The 22,312-nt window shown below is 41.0% G+C and overlaps 1 protein-coding gene across 2 annotated transcripts in view; it reads left to right on the forward strand.

Moving 5' to 3' along the window:
• Rgs7 (regulator of G protein signaling 7) overlaps positions 1–22,312 on the forward strand; it is a 386,347-nt gene that overhangs the window by 333,556 nt on the left and 30,479 nt on the right. For both annotated transcript variants that reach the window (XM_059280689.1, XM_059280690.1), the window contains exons 9-11: positions 16,717–16,791; positions 19,592–19,690; positions 21,083–21,144. In XM_059280689.1, coding sequence (XP_059136672.1) covers positions 16,717–16,791; positions 19,592–19,690; positions 21,083–21,144 — 236 coding nt within the window. The remainder of the gene's footprint in view (positions 1–16,716; positions 16,792–19,591; positions 19,691–21,082; positions 21,145–22,312) is intronic.

The following is a 22,312-nucleotide window of genomic DNA, read 5'->3' on the forward strand; positions in this document are numbered from 1 at the left end:
AAAAGGAGGAAGGAAAAAGAAACAAAAAAAAAAGAAAATCCATGATACTTGGTCTTAAAAGTGTAAAGATAATAGATATTTCTATTACACTAGAAGGCCCTATACTTATTACTTCCCAGTAGTAAAACACAATCTCAGTCAGATGTCTAAGTAATATAATTATATTTTCCTGGAATGATTTACATTTATAAATATGTAAAATGTCTTTATTTTTCATAACTGGAAATTGAGTTATCTGAACAATGTTGTTTGTTGATGTTTTAATACAAATATACACCTAGTGTTGGTCCTTGGAAAACTGCTTTTTTGTGTGTCCTGTGGAGGAGATTTGTAGCTTCTTTTATGCCTGCCTGATCTTGTTTTGATCTGGTTCCATTTATTTAATCAGGAATAGAATGAGCAATCAGCAACCGCAGCTCAGCATCTCACAGGCTCAAAGCTGGCTTAATGTGATGTTATGATACAGAGTGTGAATTAAAACCTAGCAATGTAGGAAATACATCTAATAGGACTTTAATATGATTTTTTTAACCATGAGGTCATCCTTAAGTCAGATTAGAAAACATAGTCTGTCTCTTATATTTAGTACCTTTATAAAATAAAGTTAGCTTCTCTAAGTGTGTCAGTATTTACTCTGGAAAAACTAAATTGAGGTCTAATCAAGGAGGCAGACTCTTTACTGGCCAAGAATTCTCAGAAACAGCTCAAGAACACAGTGGGAGAGACAGACTAGATTTTATTATATTGAAGAGAATGTGGGATTTGTTTTTTTTTCTGTATAGTTAATGTTATAAAGAGCTTTATTTTAAAGTGCTGAGGCTTAAACCCAGGGTCTTATCATGCTAGGTAAGACCTTATCACTGAGCTACACTTCCAGCACATCTAAGCCCTAATGTGTTGAAAATGGCTATTAATAAGTTAACAGCTAGTGAAGTCAGAGATTTAAAATGCTGAAGGCAATCCACTTGGTAGTTTTCTGCAATGTTCTGGGCACCATGCTTTGAAAAAAGTGTGGGTGATGCCGGGTGGTGGTGGTGGCGGTGGCGCACGCCTTTAATCCCAGCACTCGGGAGGCAGAGCCAGGCGGATCTCTGTGAGTTCGAGGCCAGCCTGGACTACCAAGTGAGTCCCAGGAAAGGCGCAAAGCTACACAGAGAAACCCTGTCTCGAAAAACCAAAAGAAAAAAAGAAAAGAGTGTGGGTGAATTCGATTTAAGGTAAGTGGGTGAATGAGGAGGCAACAAGCAAATAAGCAAACACACACACACACACACACACACACACACACACACACACACACGCACTGGCACACATGGACACATATTCCCAAGTCATGCCAGGATCTTGGTGTTGGGATTTGGTTTTATTCTTTTTCTTCCTGGTAGATTCCATATGATCAATGTGGAAATTTCTAGAGAATAAAGCTCTCTTGGTACCCAGAACTATACAAAGTAGGAAGAATGCATTAGAAATGCTGGGTCAGGAATACAGTGAAAGAAAGAACTTACTGGATAGAGAATGAGCTAGGTCATTTTGGGAGTTCCTTCCAACCCTGAACTAGTAAGAATCATTGGCTTTCTTTGTGTCCCTCGTTGTTATTTTAGAGTTGAATGCGTGATAGATGGTCAACAAAGACTCCATAAGTAAGAGTACAAAGAAGCAGAAATATGTTTCAGTCAATTAATCAAAACAAAAACAACATGCCTTGATTACTTCCTAAATTCAAGTTAAGCAAATCCTGACTACAAAGCAGTGAAAATAGTTTATTGTTTTATACTTTCCATGTCTAATGCTTATTAAGTCACATATGTATTTGATGGTGGCTTCACTGACATTCTGCACTGAACTTTAAAAAAAAAATTCAGATTAAACCCATCATTGTAGGAATAAGCTAGAGGAAGTTTTGAGTCTGAGGAATTAATGAAAATGCGGCATTGTTAAATGGCTTTACCAAGGACTGGAAAGTGAATTCACTTTGGATCTGACTGGATATGAGGCCATGGTGACCAGCTGTAAAACTAGACAGAGACCTTGTCAATCGCAGCAGTGGGGTCAGAGTTCAATGCCTGTTTGGGGTACAGAATTAATTTTGGAACTCATTGCCGTGAAGGTGGAAATCCTTGTGGGTGGGTAGGAAAGCCTGAGGGTCAGAGAGGTATGTTATCCGTTTGGAATGTCATAGAACTTTCTCCTTCCTTTCCTATGACCCCAGCACTCCAGAAGAAAGCACTGAACTTCCCTCTGTATCAGTTTTTCTTCATATTGATTTAGGGTTTAGATGTGCTTATTGGGAAGTGAAATTGGTTTGTATTTGCATTAGTATTGGCATTAGCAACAACAGTTTTACTATAAAATATGGCAGTACTAGTTTTTTGACTGCCCCTGCACTATGTAGAAAAGTTTTGTGTAATCAGCTAGGTGTGCTGGTACATGCCTGTAATCTCAGTCCTCAGGCTGAGGCAGGAGGATGTCTGTGCTACATAGTGAGGCTCCATCTCAAACCTCTCTTCCAAAATGGAGGATGGAGAAGGAGGAAAAGAAAGGGAATATAGGATGGAGGGAAAAGGAAAGCCACAGACAGAATTTATTTCCCTATAGTACAGAGATGTATGAAGGGGGAGTGGGGTGGTGAGAGCAGCGTTTTCCACAAGCTGAATGCTCAAATCATGGATTGCATAAAAATTCTCACTTCTGCTCCCATCCTCCCACAATGTGAGCATTACACGTGACAGCTTATCTCCATTTGTACTTTTTCCGTGTCAAATTCTAAAACTTGGAGAGAACAAGTGCCACTGTGACTCTCTTATACAGGACACTGTTCAGTACGTGCAACTGCAGCTGAAAAAGTTTGGCTCAATTACCAAATCCGTTCTTTGGTGAAATTTATTAAATGCTTCCAAGTCCCAAATTCACCCTTTGAAATATGGATAATAACTGTCTCCCAGGACACTGAGAGCGTATAGCAATGATTGCTGAGGATTTACCACATATTCTTTTGTCTATTCACTCATTCATTAATGCATTCACTCATTCTCTCTCTCTCTCCCTCCCCCCCTCTGCATGTGTGTGTGTGTGTGTGTGTGTGTGTGTGTGGTATATTTATATATTCACACCTGAGTGTGCAACTATGTTCTCCCATTCATACCAGTGTGAAGCTCAGGGGTCAACACTGGATGACCAGTGTGAAGGTCAGGGGTCAACACTGGATGACCAGTGTGAAGGTCAGGGGTCAACACTGGATGACCAGTGTGAAGGTCAGGGGTCAACACTGGATGCCTTTCTCTATTGTTTCCCTCACCTTATGTTTTTTGAGACAGGGTTTCTGAGGGAACCTGCTGCTTGATTTTTTTGGATGGACTGAACAACCAATAAGCCTCTAGGATCTGTCTGTCCTTGGCTCTCAGCACTGGGTTATGGATGTGTGCCATCATGCCCAGTTTTTATGTGGGCACTGAGAATCCGACCTCGGGTCCTCATGCTTGTGCCGTGAGCAGTTTACCTGCTGTGGTGATCACTGTTGATTTTCAGCTTGACAGGATATGAAATCCCCTAGGGGACACGCCTGCAGGCACACCTGTGAGAGATCATTCAGGGCATGCTTTTGAGGGATTATCTTGATTAATTTAATTGATATAGGAAGAGCTATGAAAATGTAAGGAGTGCCACTTCACAAGAACTGAATAACATCCTGCATCATTTTCTTCTTCCTGAATGCCAAGACAATGTGACCAGCTGCTTCCTGCCACATGGGCTTCCTCACCAAGCAGGACTATACCTCTGACTGGGAGATAAATGTTTCCTTCTTTAAATTGCTTTTGTTGAACCTTTTATCACAGCAACAGGAAACATCACAAAGATACACTGAGCCATCTCCCCAGTCAGACGAGAACAGGGCATCAGGGAGTGTAGAGAAGTTCTCATATGAATGGCATGATGTCTTCAGGGAAGAGTTTTGGAAATCAGAAGAGCTGGAGTTAACGTTTGGAGCTTCAGTGTGTTGTCTGTCTGCCGCTGCATAATAAGTGACCCCAAACTGCAGCAGCATGAGCCAGAAAACAACATCGGGTGGCTACTTTATGCAGCTTCCGAGAAGCGTAAGTCCAAGGGTGGTTTCTTAGATTGTTCTGGTTCAAGACCTCTCATGACAACTTTAGTCAAGTAGCTTGAAGTGACAAGGTCATCTGAAATGATAGTCTTGAATTGATGATGATTGCAAGATGACCACAGAGACCTCTTCATATGAGGGCCCCAGCCAGTTTCTCAGCATCACCCTCAACATTCAGCCCCGTATGTGAAGCTTCATTTGACTATATTTGACTACAGGGATACCATGCTAAAATGCCTTCCATGGTCTCTGAGTGACATTGACCAACACAAGTACAATGTGGGTGCCAGGAGGAGGATGTCATTAGGAACCAAAAACTGCTCTCGGAAAATCTGGATGAATGGAAACATTTAAATCTTTTTCTTTATTTGCTATGCTGGGGGCTAACCCAGGGCCTTATACACACGTTAGACAAGTGCTGTACCACTAAACTACACCCTAGGCAGAGAATTTGAAAATTCAGTGCAGAAAGAAAATTCTAGTTCTCCATGAATAGAATCATTTTCACTACTCATGATCCATGCAAATACTCTCTCCCCAGGGCCGCCTCTGTGCACAACTAGTTTTTGTTTTGTGTCAGTGAAAGGTACTGAGGTCACTATTTGAGCTTTGCATTTTTTACATGCTCTGTATGTCTTGGAAGTCAACTAGCTCCCTGATGGAGGGTAATGCCTATTGTCACATCTCTGAGAGGCTGCAAATATCACCAGCTGTGCTAGGCTGCTGGGAAGGAGTTACAGTTTGCAATGTGACATGTACAAGTGACAAGTATAAATATTTCCTGAAAACTATGACTAACCCTGGACTTGAAATGGAAAACACAATACTCTATAAATTGCAAGGCAGTTGCCTTTTAATCCTGTCTGTTAGGTACAATTTAAACACACAATTTCAAACTGCTCATTCAAAACTTAGTAGCACAACTTTAGGGTCTTCTGTAAAACTTTCTCTGCAGCGTTCCCATTATAACCTTTGCTTTGTCAATTTTGCAACATACATGGGAGACAATTCAGGCTGAAGACAAAGTGATGAGGTCTTCCATCTTTAATGGCCAAATAGGCCAAGTGGGGCTTCTCTATATATGGTCCATGCTCTCATTCTTGAAGTCTTTAGCTATTAGTGAAAAACCTAAGGATGTGTTAGTCCAAACTTGAATCTTCCTTTTATGTCATAGAAAAAGAACAGCCCTTCTGCCTATTATTCACATCTGTTCTTTTGGATAGAAAAATATTTTGACAGCATGGCTATCATGAGCCTTTATGAGTAAAATTGTCTTCTTTTTTTCTCCCTGGCTACATCTTTTGTCTTGTGTGCTTTTTCTATCCCTGAATAGATTTCAAGATATGGTGTCCTATTATTATGTAATATCTGATGCTATTTATGTGAGCCAGGGGTAGAGTGAGAATAAGAACCACTTCCCTGTTATTAAGTTGTGCTCTCTAGCCTGCAGATTGGCAACATTTCAAGGCTGTTTGTTCAAGCCTATGCCCAGGTTTCTAGCCTGTTTCTTTTAGAAGGGCGAGAACATGGATAGTGATTGGGGCTATGTTGAAGAACCTGAGGGTTAACAGCTAACTCTCAGAAAAGGAGGTAGAGGAAAACACTGCCCTTAAGCACCAGTGTTAACTTGCCGAGCCTAGGGTCTAAGCAGGTGGAATGGGTAGCCTCTTAGGTATAATATGCTCTTCAGAAGCCAGCTCCCTGGGCCAGCCCTGCTATATATAGCTACAATAAAGATGTGTTTGCCAGCAGAAAAGGGTCCATAGATAATCTCTTAAATATAGACATAGATAGTACATAGGGCAGACTATGAACAATTCAGGAATTAAGATTAAAGAGGCTGTGGGACTCCTGTGAAATACTTTGTAACTATTTCTGAAATCGCATCAAAGATGAAAAATGTATATACACAGAGGCAGAGGGAGGTAGTCTCAAAAGGGAAGGCTGAGTAAGCACCGTGGCCATCTGGGCTGATGGCCCAACAGAGCCAGTGTGACTCCCATTTCATGGGGAGCAGATAATATTTGGACCTGGATTTTTTTCTCCAGTTCATTTACTATCCCCCCCATGTCTAAATTGTATCTTTTTTAAAAAGAAGAAAGAACAGAAAGACAGCCTGTGCTCTCTTAACCTGACAGCAGGCATCTCCACATGAGTGACAATTTTCTTCAGAAAACAAATTCAATGTTAAAGCAATTTAAATAAGAAAAAAATTCTCTTTCCCCTAATCCAGACATCTTCAAATTTCTCCTTGATTCTGCTTTTTTCCTCTCACAAAAATTTCATGTACCTACTCACAATAAAAGAAACTGATCATTCTAACATGAATTATACTTTATCACCAGAAACTCCAACACACACACACACACACACACACACACACACACTTTTGCCATTACGTGTTTTCAATGGCTATTAGAGCAATCAGCACCTTGGGAAATGAACCGTGAAAACTCCAGTAGGAGCAGGAAACGTAAGCACTGAGGGTGTGGCTTGATGATAAAGTGACTGTCTAACATGTGCAAGGACCTGGGTTCAATTTCCACCATGACAAAAAAAAAAAAAATGGAAATGTCATTGTCTAATGCTGCATCTCTGGGTTGCAGTGAAGGACATTAATGTGAACTGAATTTTATTCTGGCTTTGCCACCTCAGGTTGTTTCTTAACTTATTGACTCTTTAAACCTCAGAAGTTGTGGGAGGCAGGGGAAGATGCCTGCTAGAGTTTGGGGTGAGAGAAAAGTAGCACTAAGCTGCTATGTGTCAAAAACTGTGCTGACCACATTTTGAACATCAGTTCATCAGCTCCTATAAGAAGTTTGGTGCTGTTATCACTCCTGTACGTGGGAAGGTACCAAAGCCTGGATAAGACGCCAGCACTTCCAAGCACTGTTACTATTTTGTAGTCATGGTTTTTGTGTTTCTCCTGTATGATGATTGGCATTGTTCTAGTTTCTTTTCTATTGTTGTGATAAAATATCCTGACCAAAAGCAACTTAAGGGATAAAGGCTTATTTTGGTTTTCACTTCTGGGTTACAGTCTATTAGTTCAGAGAAGTCAACGAAGTAGAAACTCAACTGCTCACATTACATCCAGTCATGATGGGGAGAAGTGGAGTCATGCTCATTTTCTTACTTGCTTGCTTGCAGCTGTTTCTCCACCCTTACACACTACAGGACTCTCTGCCTAGGGAATGGTGCTCCCCACACTGGACGGGGTCTTCTAACATCAATTCATTAAGACACTCTCCCATAGACGTGCTTATGGACCAGCGCAATGCAGACACTCCCTCATTGAGACTTTCTTCCCAGGTGACTCTAGACTATGTCAAGTTGACAATGAAAACTAGCCTTCACAAACATCTTAAAAAGTGACACAGTCAATCCCAGCACTCAGGAGGCAGAGGCAGGCAGATCTCTGTGAGTTTGAGGCCAGCCTGGACTACAGAGTGAGTTCCAGGAAAGGTGCAAAGCAACACAGAGAAACCCTGTCTTGAAAAAAAACAAACAAACAAAAAAAAAAGGTGACACAGTCCTTTAAAGAAGTGACTTGTTCGAAAGTTCTCTGTGTCCTTAAGTGTGTAGCAGATAAGGCAATTTTAAAGGAAAATATACATCAAGCATTTGGGTCCATGTTATATGAGTCTCATTGTGAGGGTTATCAAAAGAAATCATGACTGGAAAATAGGCCTGTGAAGCTAATATCTCCCTTCCATTCCAATGTATGAATCTTTGATATTATGCCTCAGGGAAATTAGATATTAGTGGTTGATGTATGTGCTTGGTAGAATGCTTATGAAAATCAAATTGGACAATAGAAATGCTTGGAGGTTGCCTTAATTAGGATAACTATGGCTGTGAGAAAACACCATGACCAAAAGCAAGTTGTGGAGGAAAGGATTTATTCAAGTTGAACTTCCACATCACAGTTCATCATCAAGACAGGCACTCAAATAGGCCAGGATCCTGGAGGCAGGAGCTAATGCAGAGGTCATGGAGGGATGCTTCTTACTGGATTGTTCCTTTTGGCTTGCTCAGTCTGCTTTCTTATAGAATCCAGGACTTCCAGCCCACAAATGGGCTGGGTTGTCCCTCATCAATCACTAGAAAATGTCCTATAGGCTTGCCTACAGTCCAATCTTATAGAGGCATTTTCTTAATTAAGGTTCCCTTCTCTCAGATGACTTTAGCTTGTGTCAAGTTGACATAAAGTTATCCAGCACAGAGGCTGTCAAAATGCTTTGCAATATGAATACTGTTTATTATATTTATTTGTATTATTTTCTATTTTGAATAATAATTTTTAGTAGGACATTTAATCTTCAATCTACAATATGGCAAATGAGAGAGTGATGTCTGTGGGAATCAGAGGACATGGGGACTGCTAAGAGATATCTGGGGAAAGAGATAACAGCTCATACAAGGGGAAAGAACCAGAGCCTGACAAGAAGCAGAAGGGTGCTAGGGAGACTGGAGCAAGCAAGGAAAGGGATAATATTGGGATGAAGAGAGAGACCTGCCCATGAGGATCAAGGTCTCACATCCCTCGAGGCCCATCCTAGGCATGATGGCAAGTGTATGGAAGCACTCAGAGTGACCCAGTTTGGCTGTAGTTTTAAAAGATCACTTGTGCAACCTTCCCATATCTCTCCATGCCTCAGGGAACAGAAAAACATCCCAACTCCCAAATGTAATACTGCCCTCCATCTTGAAATTCCTGACAATATTTGATAACATCTAACTCATCATGTCTATGTCCTGGCAGATCTTCTAAGATACCATGAAAACTTGTCCATGCGCTACTGTTGAAGTCCTTATGTTTCCTACCTCATATATAGCAAATCTAATTCTCTTCAAACTTAGCTGAGGAGAAAGCTCAGAAGGTCTTGACGAAGGCAGTTTTTAAGACACTGACATGCTAACCAGGACACAGTGATTGGTTCACTTGCTAAGATAGAAGACCAGTGGTAACATTTGCATCCAGTTTCCTGACCTGCATCAGAAGTCAAGTGACAAATGGTAGAGGATGACTGGAATGGCAGGCCAGGGCAGGAAGAGCAGCAGAAAGTGACAACTCACTGAGAGGGGACCCAGGCACTAACAATGACATAAAATGAAACATCAACTCAGAAACATTAGGAATTAGGGCTGTCTAGCCTCATGGACATTGTTGATTCAGAGACAGCAAAAAAAAAAAAAAAAATAGTAATCCCAGTGATGACCTTCAATTATGGAGGAAAGGTTATGCTGTTAGGATGTGATTGCACAGGTATGTAGAGATATGTTGGGGGTTATGTTAGATTTTGCCCCTAATAGTGAAAACAAAAGCACAATTTGGGGCCTTAGTAATAAGAATGTGATCTAGAGAAGTTACCTGGCCCCTCCTTCCAGCATCCCTAATAATTATGGAACTTACCATTTCCTCTTGAGGAAATCAGGTTTGATGTAGTAGAATTGATCTTTGAAACGTTTCAAGTTTCAGAGATCTTTCTTGCTAAACTCCAAGTGTATACTACATTCTGTGCCTATGTTCCACAAAGGAACCATTACAGCCTGAATGTTTGGATGCCACACTCCCTAGATCATCTGTTGAAATCCCAATCTCTAAAGTCAATGTGTTGGGAGTAGGGTCATTTGCAACTGGTTAGATATGGGACACTGCCCACATTAATGGGTCCAGGAGAAGCCCTTACCTCTCCACTATACTGGGACTCAGGAAAAAGTCACCCTCATCAGGATTCGATGGCACATCAACACTAGGATAGAAGAGGCAAGAGGATCTTGACTTTCAGACCAATCTGGTATACATAGGGGAAGACCCTATGATCCACTTGTGAATAACAAAGGAGGTGCTTGAGCTAATGCTCCTCTTATTCTCCCCAGTCTGCTGGGCTGTGCATAAAACTCGTCTGTTGTTTATAAGCCTTCCAGTTTGTGACATTTTGTTATAGCAGTCCAAACAGGACAAGACATGGAGATACACCTCTTTTGTGTTTGGAGGCCCCTAGAATCCCCTGTAATTGAAGATTGTTGATTCCAAGGCTGCTATTGTAAATTAAGGTTTGTTTCAACATACCACAGTGTTCACACTTAGCAATTTCTAGCTGCCATGCAGTTATTCATTATCACAACCATTGTAAGCCTTTTGAATGGACTGAGAGCAAATAGAAGGTATTTTGTTTGGTTCTATTAAGGTCCTACACTATTAAAAATTACCAACACAAACAGCAATCTCTACAAATTAAAAATTATTTTCATTTATTCTGTAACTGATCCATTTTTCCTTTTCCATAAAACCTATCTTTTATACTGGGTCAATTTTTGTTGTCCTCAAAGAGACCATCCAGATTTTACCTTAATTTCTACATTCTCCAAGTAAGAGAAGGGTAAAAGTCAAAAAGGCTTGGGGTGTTCAATGGTTTAAAAGCCCATGGATCAAAAATTCTAAAATCCTGTGGGCTGCACTCCATATTGTGACTAATATAATAGATGGACCAGATAATGTAAATCAAAACACATTTCATTGAAGGCTGAGAGTCTCATTAGCCCTATCAGGATACAGGGTAAATTGAGACACACATTTTAAGCCTTGAATCTAAACAGGACGATTTTCTCCTTTCAATTGGAAACCTTTGCATTTTTCTACAAAGAAGCTAGCCTTTTGTATTAAAAGCAACAAGAACATAGAAATCAGAGGTGATTGGTTATAGGTGTGCTTGGCAGACCACGTGTCAGAGGCTGGTGTTGAACTTTCAATCCTCCTTCCCAAAATCTGGGATTTACAGAGAGGCACCACCACCACTCCAGGCTGAGTTTTCTTTGTTTTTGTTTAACAGTTTCTTTTTTTTTTTTTGGAGAATTTTCAGGTCCACAGCAAAATTAATATACATATATATGTGTATATATATAAAGAGTTCCTATCTAACTCTTGCTCAGACAGATGTATTGCATCCCCCATTATCACATGTCCCACCAGAGAGGTGTTAGAACCAGTGGACTTAGGTTTATATCCTCCAAAACACACAGTTTAAATTCAGGTTCCTCTTGTAGATGAAAATTCTGTAGGCTTTGACAAATATGTAATGACATGTATTCACCATTTGGTATCATACAAAGTAGTTTTACTGCCCTAAAATTTTTCTGTGTTGGCTTTATCCATCCTTCCAACCACCACCACCACCACCATGCTTCACAACCACTGATCCACTTACGGGGCATTTAAAACATTGTCTGCCCATTGTATGACAGCTTCCAGGAAGGAGTATGAAGAGAGCTATTTTCTATTCCCGTCTTTCAGGGTCAATCACCAATACAAGCTGTCCTGAGTTCTCCCAAGACATTGTCTTTTACCATAGCTAACAAGACTCTATCATGTGGGGTGTGGATCTAGCTCCATGGTGGAGTATGTGTATAGCTGGAGTGAGGCTGTGAGTTCCATTCCCAGCACCACAAAAATAAATGAATAACTAAATAAATGTAGTATGCCATGAAAGGAACTAAGGAACTCAGTGGTGTTTAGTCTCTTTAAAAAAAAAAAAAAAAAGTATCAATAACAGAATCAGGAATTGCTGCTTCCATTTTGTGTCTCATGGGATACACCCCCCACTGCAGAGGGAGTATTTCTTGTTGATTTCCTCATTTGCTGCTTGGGGCTGTGTTCTGCAGTGTCAACTTCTACTTCCTAATAAATAAGTAACATTACCATAATATTACAACACAGCTGAGTTCTCTCAAAAACAAATTCACTCTTGCATCATTGGAACTGACTTAGGATATTGGGCTAGGCCAATGTAAATAGCATATTATTTTTCCTTGAATCCAAAAACGCTATGCATTTATTTCTGTTTCAAGCAAATGGTACGTATTTGAACACTTCGATGGCATGCCCACTTAGTGATAATAATGTTATTCTGATCTTAATAGAAAACTGCATATGGTTCTGTAGAAACCCAATTTATGGATAAACATATCATGTGGATTTGCTGTCTGCTCCTGGTACCTATTAAAGACAAGCTTCAGAAAGATAATTGCAGAACTGTTTCTATTTATGTGTTTCTTGAGTGTATGTGTGTGGTGTGCTTGTCTATGCCATGAGTGCACCTGCGTGTGTATTTGCAGAAAACCAAAGAGGACATGAGGTGCCCTGCTCTGTCATTCTCTGCCTTATGCCTTTGAGGCAGGATCTCTTACCGGACCTGGAGTTAGGCTGTAAGGCAGCAAGTCCCAGTGATCCTCCTGTTTCTGTACCCCACAACACTTGAGTTACAGGCACGCATGGTCAGGCCCTGATTTTTAGTGGGGCTTGGGTCCAAATTCATCCTCATCTTTGCACAGCCTCTCTAGCCCTAGTATTTTTCTTTTTAATATCAAGGACAATGTAATCTTGTTGGGGCAAAACCAAATTGCTTAGCCCCCCCCCCTTTCTCTCCCTCTCTCATTGTGTGTGTCTGTGAGTGTGCATGTGCGTGTGTGCGTGTGTGTGTGTGTGTGTGTGTGTGTGTGTGTGTGTGTGTGTTTGTGTGTACTCTGTTAGGAAGAACCAACAATAAGTGCATAAGAATAGATATCAAAGGTATTCTGCTGTATTGTGTGCTGTGTCAACTTAGGCATTACACTCCTGTATTGTGATGATTCCATGTCGGTCGGATCTGTGAAGAGGTTATTGGGAAATTGATCATGCTGCTATTTCTGTCTCACCATTTATCATCACAATCTGACACTTAATTAGATGCAGGGAAAAAATAGTCCTTGAATAAATAAAAGAATGTCAGAAACGATGTTCAGTATTTCATTCACCCCAGCACCTGACTTCTGAAAGTAGTTACTCAGAGGTGATCAGCTGTCAATCATGGCCTTAGGAATTTGCAAGCGTACTAGACAACTTTGCAAGACTCACTTTCACTTTAGCTGTCAGAAAGAGGAGGGGGGCATTAGAAACAGTAGGAGCTTGCAGAGCTCACTGAGACAGGCATCCCAGGTCTTTCTTGTCAAGTTTTCATATTGACCCTTTAGCCGCTAATGATAAATTCCGAGCAGGCAGATTTCCTTTTCCTGAGATGGGAGCTAGATTATAAAACACATACCCATCTCTGGATTTGGCCTCTAATAATGTTTGCTTTTACAATCAGTCCTTTCCTTTCAATCTGTTAGTGTTTTAACAATCAGCTCAAGTAGGAATTATAGGTGTCTGTTAATGGTTCATTAATCAAATTCAAGAGATCATAAGCTTTGAAACTTGAGGATGGAAATTTTAATTCTCTTTTGGACTGCCAGTCAGTTCTGTGCCTATGGGAGAAAGCGCTTTCCACTTCACGCCTTCATCGGCTGACACAGTTTCTGAGGCCATTTGTTAATTATCCCACTTGATATGAAGTCAAATTGACTTAGAATTCTGGCTTTCAATGAAAGGAATTATAGAGTTCAATTAATTCAGACTCTGCACATGTATAAAATAAGCATTTCTGTTTTCTATGACTGCTCTCATTTCCTCAGAGGACCTTTTGGGGAATGAGTTTAGACATGGGGCCTGTGAGCTGCCTTATTTAACATGCAGGTGTGACTAACTCGGCCATTTTGGGGAGATAATCACAATTTCTGTTTCCTCAGCTTCCACTGCTGCTGTCCAACACACTGGTCTTGGAGGAAAGTTCAGGGTCAGAGGTTTTATCTGTCTGATCTCAGGCAGTAGTGAATAAGGCCAAGCAGCAGCAGGGACACCTTCTGGAAACTTGTTAATTGATTCTTGTTTGGGATGGACTGTCAGGCTATGTAGTGTCTAGCTGGTCACCTGGTCATCACTGATGAATTTGTCCTCCAGACATTTGCTCTCATTATACAATCCATGTATACTGAGGTCTTTGTTTCAACCTCAAGCTGTTGTCCACCTGCAGGTCTCAGCATCTCTATACATTTACTGTGATGGTCTGCAAGAAGCATGCCTTGCCTGTTGCATGTAAGCCTAAGGAAGCATTGCCTTAGGCTCATTTTCCTGCTCTTTGACTTTTAAAGATTGGTTTTAATTTAATTATGTGTAAACGTAGGATGTGGAGGTGGGTATGTGCATGTGAATGCAGGTGTCTTCAAAGACTAAAACCATCAGCTCTTTTTGGAGCTGGCATTACAGGTAATTTTGCATCACCTGACCCAGGGTGCTAGGAGCAGAACTCTACTTCTCTGTAATATCAGTGCGTGCTCTTAAGCACTTAGCCATCTCTCCAGGCCCAACTCTTCTTTCTTGTTAATCCTCAGACAATGTTAAACATGTATGTAGACTTTGTTGTTAGAAAGCTTCTGCTGGGGTCACAGGACAAACTGGCTCTTGGGAACCACACTTGTTTGGCTATATCTATACTCCCTTACACTCTTTTTAGATTCTTTTCCCATAGAAGAGAGATACTATGGCTTCCTTTTCTTGGGCATCAAGTGTTGTTATTCCCAGCACATAACATAAACTGTCTATGATCTCCCCGGCTATGAGGGCTCTTGATTGATCAATATCAATATGTCAGTAGAAGTTTAAAGAGTTTTGTGCCTCTTCCTTAACGGCTCAGCTTAGGGAAGGATGACCAGAAGGTACTAGAAATTGGATGGAAAATGAAAACACAATGCTTTAATTTTCTAAAACATTTGGTTACAAGTAGATTAATGGTTGTGAATTCTGCCTAATATTAAAAAATATTAAAATCAGCGAGCCTCTTCATTTTTAAGAGGTTAATGTTTACACACCACAGAAAGAATAAATAAAAATATTGGATACTAGTCGACCTGGTGCTGGGAATCATCGAAGCAAATTGCTCAGTGTCTATAAATTAATCCCACACAGCCAATGTTCTTTCTTCTGCCTATACTGTTGATTGATTTAATGTGTGTGTGTGTGTGTGTGTGTGTGTGTGTGTGTGTGTGTGCATGTACCCGAGTGCACACATTTGCATGCATTTACCCATGCCAGTGCATACACGTGGAGGTCAGAGGACGAATTGCAATGAATCAGATCTCTCCTTCCAACATGTGAGTTACAAGGAATTGAACTTGGGTCATTAGCCTTGCCGGCCCATTGAGGCACCTCAGCTCACTGGCCCCTAATATTTTAAGTTTTTATTCTGAAGCAGATAACCCAGAAAAACATGTATTTCATTCAGTGTTTGTAGTGTTGTGTGTGGATATGTTTGTGTTTAGTTTAATATAGACAGGGTTTCTCTGTGTAGCTTTGCGCCTTTCCTGGGACTCACTTGGTAGCCCAGGCTGGCCTCGAACTCACAGAGATCCGCCTGGCTCTGCCTCCCGAGTGCTGGGATTAAAGGCGTGCGCCACCACCGCCCGGCAAACTTTCTTTAAAAATGATGAACTATTTTCTTCTTTAATTTTCTCATGCGGTTCTACATTGTGGTGGGTTCTTTCACAATGCCTGAGCTGTTGGGAGAGGACTCCCTGAGAATGGCTCATGTTCCTCATTACTCAGAATGAATCCTTGCTGCTCAGCAGTGACAATGGCAACCCAGTCCTTTTTGACCACCCCATCCCAACTTCACATTCAGAGTGTCCCTGGGGTTGCCTTTACAGTCATTTAAAGCTTGTAAGAGGGAAAAATGAAAATTTGGTCAGAGATATATGACTTGATTTTTTAAGTTAATACTAGATCTGCCTAAATAGTGTGCCCCAAACTTCAAGGGATAGAAACACAACCCACATAACCAAACTTCTTCCCCAGGTCTAAGATTCTCTGCACATCTGAAGCTCCTTTCTCCTCTGATTCTTGCTTCTCTGCGTGTGCCTGAAACCACCCCAGGGTTGCTTTGGGAGAGCACTCCTGATTCATCCTCTGTCTTGCTCCTCTTTCTTCTCTTCATCCCTCCCACTTCCCCTCTCATCCTCCAAATACAAAAGAAGTTCACATCTATTTGTTTCTGTGCAACTGAACAGTAATCCTGTCAAAATGCGACTTGGGGCCTGTCAGGAGGCCAGCAGCAGGTGGCCCACACTCCTTTCAACTTCCTGTTTTGAAGGCATTTACATACCTGAGAGATTGGGAAAAGAAAGTCAGAAACTTATAGGAAAAGTATGGTGTGTGGACTTTCTGTTTCTGGCCTTACCTTCTCCATGGAAAGCAAATGTTCCCAGGTAAGAGATTTCTTAATCACCGTGAAAAAAAAAAAAAATTCAGTCTGGGATTTCTGCTGGCTCAACTGAATACTATGTTAATTGTGTACCTTGGGGAATAATGAGGACCATTTAAAAGCAGTATAAGAAATGTACATATGCCCTGTGGGATGCTGTGCATGGTAACGTCAGGGAAGGGCATCACACTATTCTTCCTGGACATCCTCGTTTGAACTATTCAGTTTGATGCCTGTTTCCCATATCAAGCCCAAGTCCTTTTTCCTCGATGTCTCTAGAAGTTTTTTGAGGCTCTGGAGCCATTTACCAGAAGGAGAAGGCTGCAGGATACTTTCTTACTGGTTGCTGCTCAAAGTGGCAGTGGTCATCTCGAAGGCACTGCAGGTGACCTGATCATGGTGGCATTTGCTCAAGCTCTGCAAATGATTCATTAATGATTACTCAGCTAGCCCCAGCACACCTAAAGCATCCTTTTTCTTTTTTTTCTTTATTTCCAGCCTGGATGTGTAAATACCACAGAAGTGGACATTAAGAAGTCATCCCGAATGAGAAACCCGCACAAAACACGTAAGGTAAATGAACATGTGTCCTCTGGTCTTACTTGAAGAGTCTGCTCTCAACACATCCATCTCAAAAACCCCTCCTCTAATGTCACAAATATACTTTACCCTGGGGCTCTGTCCTGATAATTCCTTTTCTGGGGGGATGAAAGCAACATCTACCTCTCCTTATAAGATCCCAATGACAAACTAAAGTATATACCATCAGATTTTGTCCTGGAGAACCAATCAATCTTTTGGGCTTCCTTACAGGAGAAGCTACTTACAGGAATATAAGGGACCCCAAAAGTAGCTGCACTGGAAAATCCTCCATCCAGTATGGATGACAGCTTTTCCATAGCTATGTAGATGGAGTTCGCTCTCAGTTAACTTTCCCAGCCTGTATACTCTAGCATCTTCCAAGACCCTGAGTCTAAGTGCAGTTAGGGCAAAACTGCTTACAAATGGCTGAATGGTACAGGAGGGACTCTTAGGTGAGGGTCCAGTGACCCTCCTTACCCCCATTTTCTCTGAGGGAACTCAGCAGTCAACAGGCCCACTGGTAATGGTCTCTCGCAAGAGACTACCATTATGTAAATGGTTACAGTTTTTCTTAGAGGACCTTGTCCTACAGCATGCTTGGGGGTAGAAGGGTGATGCCAGGAGACTGTGACAAGAGGTGGGAAGAAAGCTGGTATACTTCATTCCCCATCACAGGATAGGTATCCTCCTGGAGCCCAGCAGACAGGTACAGGAGATGGAGATGTCTGGGGAAAGAGGATATCTGTAACGTGAATCTTAAAAGGTCTTATTAATAAAATCAAACCTGAAGCCAGGTATTGGGGTGAATGCTGGAAGATCAGATTACTCACTATTACACTTATCTGTAGATATAAGGATAAAGATTTAGAGTATAGTTATATTGTGAGGTATTTGCCAGAGAAGACTGCTCAGACATGGGCTTAAGCCAATAGATAGTCTTTATTAGAGATTGTAGAGTGCTCATCTTTAAACAAGACATCTAACTAACCCCTAATGCTCCCAAGGCTCATGAATCATCATAGAAGAGGGAGCAGAAAGATTGTAAGTGCCAGAAATTGTGGATCATTGCTGTGAAACAGTTCTCCAAACAGAAGACAACCATTGCACACAGGAACTCACAGTGGCCATGCCAGTGTGTGTGTGCACATGACCTGTACAAGATCGAACCAGTTAAAATCCCAGCATGGACAAGAAAAGAGCTCACAAAGTCACACCTAGCTGAGGGCCTATTGGAAACTGGAAGTTACTGGGGGAAAAGAATGTCTGGTTTTGTTGGTTTGTTGTTATGCAGTAGAGTCTCATGTGTCCCAGGGTGTCCTTGAACTCATTATGTAGCTGAGTATGACCTTCTGATCCTTCTTCTTCCACTTTCTGAGTGCAAAGATCAAGGATGTGTGCCACCATACCTGATTTTATGTAGTGAAGCAGATGCTAGACAAGCACTCCACCATTGAACAACATCTCCAGCCCCAGTGAACAAGGAGTTCTTTCTCATTTGTAAAAAATATGTCATACACACACACACACACACACACACACACACACACACACACACACACACACGCACACACGCACACACTGGTCTCTAGCCAGCATCAGTCATTCTAAGAACAACCCAAGGGTTGGCATCATTGACAAAGAGCATTCTGTGACTCAGGAGACCTGCTTTTCTGTGGTTTTAACCCCATGTAACTCCAGCATTCTTCTAAAGTGAATGTTCATACATAAAGATGAACCAAAACTAAGATTTTTTTGAGGTTTGGGAGCTTTATTTCATGTTGGTTTTCTTCTTCCTTCAAAGATCCCAATATGGCCTGAGTACTTTTTCTTTTGAGGCAGTTTCCCTTCATGTTAGGATGGGAAAGCCACAGAAAGAGTCACAAAGTCTATTTAGATGCAATGAGCAAACATTTTGCCACTAGGAACTCTCTAAGACAAAGAACAAAGCCAGCCCACAGCAAGCCTACCTGTGTAGACGCTCCTAGTTCCTTTCTTCTGCTCAGCTCACTCCTCTAGTGAAACCAAACAGAATTCAAAAGTCAGTCAGCTCTCTAAAATGTGTAGTGTGCTCCCTCTCCTTCCTGAATTATTCAAAAATCCCTTCCTGTGGCTGACTGAGATGTGTTCCAACTGGGAGAAGAAAGCAGAGGAGTAACCAAGGTGGAGCTTGGGTGTGCTGGGTGCTCACTCACCCTCTTCTAGCACTAGACTCCCTGTTGATATCTGAACTGGGCTTCCTCCTAGAATGCCTACAGGAACAGGAGAGCTCTTCACATGCCATCACCTCATGCCATCAGCTCCTCACACACCATCAGTGATGGCAGAAACCTGACGTGGCATGCAATGAAGTATTGGAAAAAGAAAGAATCAATGTGTGTAGGCTCAGTTTGTCTAGCACACAGTTGGGGGTGATGGATATTATCACTCCAAACAGTATAATTCTGTGTGTGTGTGTGTGTGTGTGTGTGTGTGTGTGTGTGTGTGTGTGTGAGAGAGAGAGAGAGAGAGAGAGAGAGAGAGAGAGAGAGAGAGAGAGAGAGAGAGAGAGAGAGATACATGTAATTTTATGTAGGTATAAAGTAATGATTCCCAATGTATTTTTCAAGTATTCTTGGTGATATTTATTCCTTCTCCCTCCCTCTTCTTCTATACTGCCCTTTAGATTTTTGATAAGAAACATCATCAAATGAGCTTTGAGATAGTTCACTGAATATATGATAGCATTTGCTTTTTAGAAGGTGTCTGGATACCAGGGGTACTTTGTCCTGACACTTTTCTTATTTTAATATAGTCAGTCTATGGTTTACAAAATGACATCCGAAGCCACAGTCCCACCCACACACCTACACCAGAAACCAAGCCTCCTACAGAAGATGAGCTGCATCAACAGGTAGGTCTACCTGTGAAATGACCAGCTGAGTGTTCGTGGGACAACAACCATGCAGGGAAGGGAATGAGCATTTGTAATGGATGGAATTTGGAAGGTTATTTGTATGTTCAACTGCTTTATAGAGATTTACAATTAGAAGGTAATGAAAGCCAGGCATGGTGGCACATGCCTCTAATTCCAGCTCACAGAGGCTGAAAGTAGAAAGATCTAAGGTTCCAGGGGTGTTGTGTTTGAGCCCAGACGCTGTCTCAAAATAAAAACAAAACAAAATTTTAAACAAAGGGGCAAAAGTCTAGCTCAGTTGGTAGTGTGTTTGCTTGGCTTGTGTAAGACCTTGGGGGCCAACCCCCAGCACAACTGTGTGTGTGCATTGATCTGATACTAAGACATGACCCTTGAAACATAAAATGTATGGAAATGCTTTTCAAAACTCTCAGTAAATTTTCCCCTCTTTGCCTTCAGACAATTTTTAGCAACCATACCCCTGTTTTAGAGGTGTGTTGGCCATTGAGAGTTGTTCTGTCCCCTAAAGCTGTGTCTTAAAGGGTGAGAGGGCAGCAGGCTGGGGACAGAGTCCTATTTCCCACATGAGGGGATATGATCACCAACACAAATGTGGGCGCCCTTGTTTCTGCAGCACTGATTTCTCTAACCTTTTAAGGTTTGGCATTATCAACACTGGTGTGTCATCATGATCTGCACTGTTCCTTTGTAAAAGTCAGATTGTCTCCAAGACATATTCCAAAGCAAATGCCAAAGTCTCCAATCAAGTCATGGTTGGCTTAATCAGAGGGGTGCTCCCCTACCTTTGACTCGTTTTCGCGAATATTTTACTGCCCTGTGCCTTATCAATAAGTTAATGTTCACCTTTATACTACATAATTACCATGAGGGAAAAGTAGTTCAGAGGCTTCTTTTCTAAAATTAGTTTTATCCTGTATTTATATCTATATGGGAATGTGTCATGAGCTGATAAAATTACTTTCAAAATATATAATTTTACTCCCTTCTTTGGGTAGCTCAAAGATATAAAATTTGTTTTAAAGTTATGGTAACCAATAAAGCTACATTTGTTTTATGAGTTAAGTATTTGTAGAGTAATTGGATTCTGAATCTAGTTATTTCTCATGAATGTTTAAAACCACCATAGCACTTTTCAAATAAAGTGACATTTTCTTGAAGCAAGCATTGTGTTCAAATACATTGCTGTGCTAAAGTTATACCGGCTATGGTTACATTCAAATAGATTATATATTTTAACCCTTTCAGAGATTTCTGCTTTAATTGTTTTCTAACTTTAAGTTTTTTCCTAGAATGTACTCAGCAAGGATTGGAATTTAGAGAATTGAGACACCATGTTTATGTAACTGTGTCTTCAACTTTCTTTTTCAGATAAAATACTGGCAAATACAGTTAGATAGACATCGGTTAAAAATGTCAAAAGTTGCTGATAGGTAAATATTTAAGATACCAAGATTTTTTTTATTTTTTTAAAGATGTGTTTATTTTTATCTTATGTGTTTGTATTTTGTCTGCATGTATGTCTATGCACGTGTGTACTTGGTGCCCATGGAGGACAGAAGAAGGCATTGGATCCCCTGAAACTGGAGCTATGGATGTTTGTGAGCCACCATGTGGATTCTGGGAATCAAACTTAGCTCTTCTATAAGAGCAGCCAGGGCTCTTAACCACTGAGCCATCTCTCCAGTCCCATGCTATAATTTTTAAATGTCATACGATAACTGTGTTGAAAAGAGTAAGCAAGTGGTTGGAGGAGAGTGGGAACAAATGGCTGAAACATTTGCTGGAGTATGTTGTCTTACGTTTGCCCATGCGGGGGGAGGGACTTCTGAAGAAGTCCCTTGTCATAATTTAAAGACAACAGAATAATGATGGTCTAACATTCCAGAAGTCCAATCCTTGTAGAACCAAGAATCAGGTTGGTGGGAGTGGTTTCTTCTCACTCCTGGTGGGAGAAATCAATCTTTTAACTTAGTGGCCCCTATTTGGTAACCTGGTGACTCTGTGAATTCATTCTTAACATTTATAACCAACTCCTATTGCATGTGTTAAGAACTTGAATTAAACTCAGATTTTAGACTTATGTTTTCTTAATTAAAAAATTTGTTTGTGAAAATAAAACATCAATTTTTCAGTGGATTTTAAACTTCCCGTGGCTTATGTCTTTCTAGTGTGGATTCTGCTGACAAATTAAACAAAACATAGGTTATTATAAGCATCCTTTAGTTCCCTACGCTTCCATAGAGGAAGTGAATTAGTATAGACAGAAGTTTTCCTGTGTCCTGCAGCCATTCAGTCCCAAATAAACACATTATTATTATATTAATTACAAGCTGTTTGGTCTGTGGCCCAGGCTTTTTACTAACTAGCTCATTCATCTTAAATGAACTCATTTCTATTAATCTATGTGCCATCATATGTCTCCTGGCTTTACCTGAGTTCCATTACATCTTGCTTCTCAGGTGGCAGCTCACAGCATCTCCTCTGACGCCACCTTTCTTCTCCCTGTATCTCTCTTGGATTTCTCACCTAGCTGTCTCTTGTCTTGCCAAGGCCAAAGCAGCTTCTTTATTAACCAATGGTAACAATACATATTCACAG

Source organism: Peromyscus eremicus, chromosome 15, assembly GCF_949786415.1.
Source record: "Peromyscus eremicus chromosome 15, PerEre_H2_v1, whole genome shotgun sequence".
Classification (NCBI taxonomy): Eukaryota; Metazoa; Chordata; class Mammalia; order Rodentia; family Cricetidae; genus Peromyscus; species Peromyscus eremicus.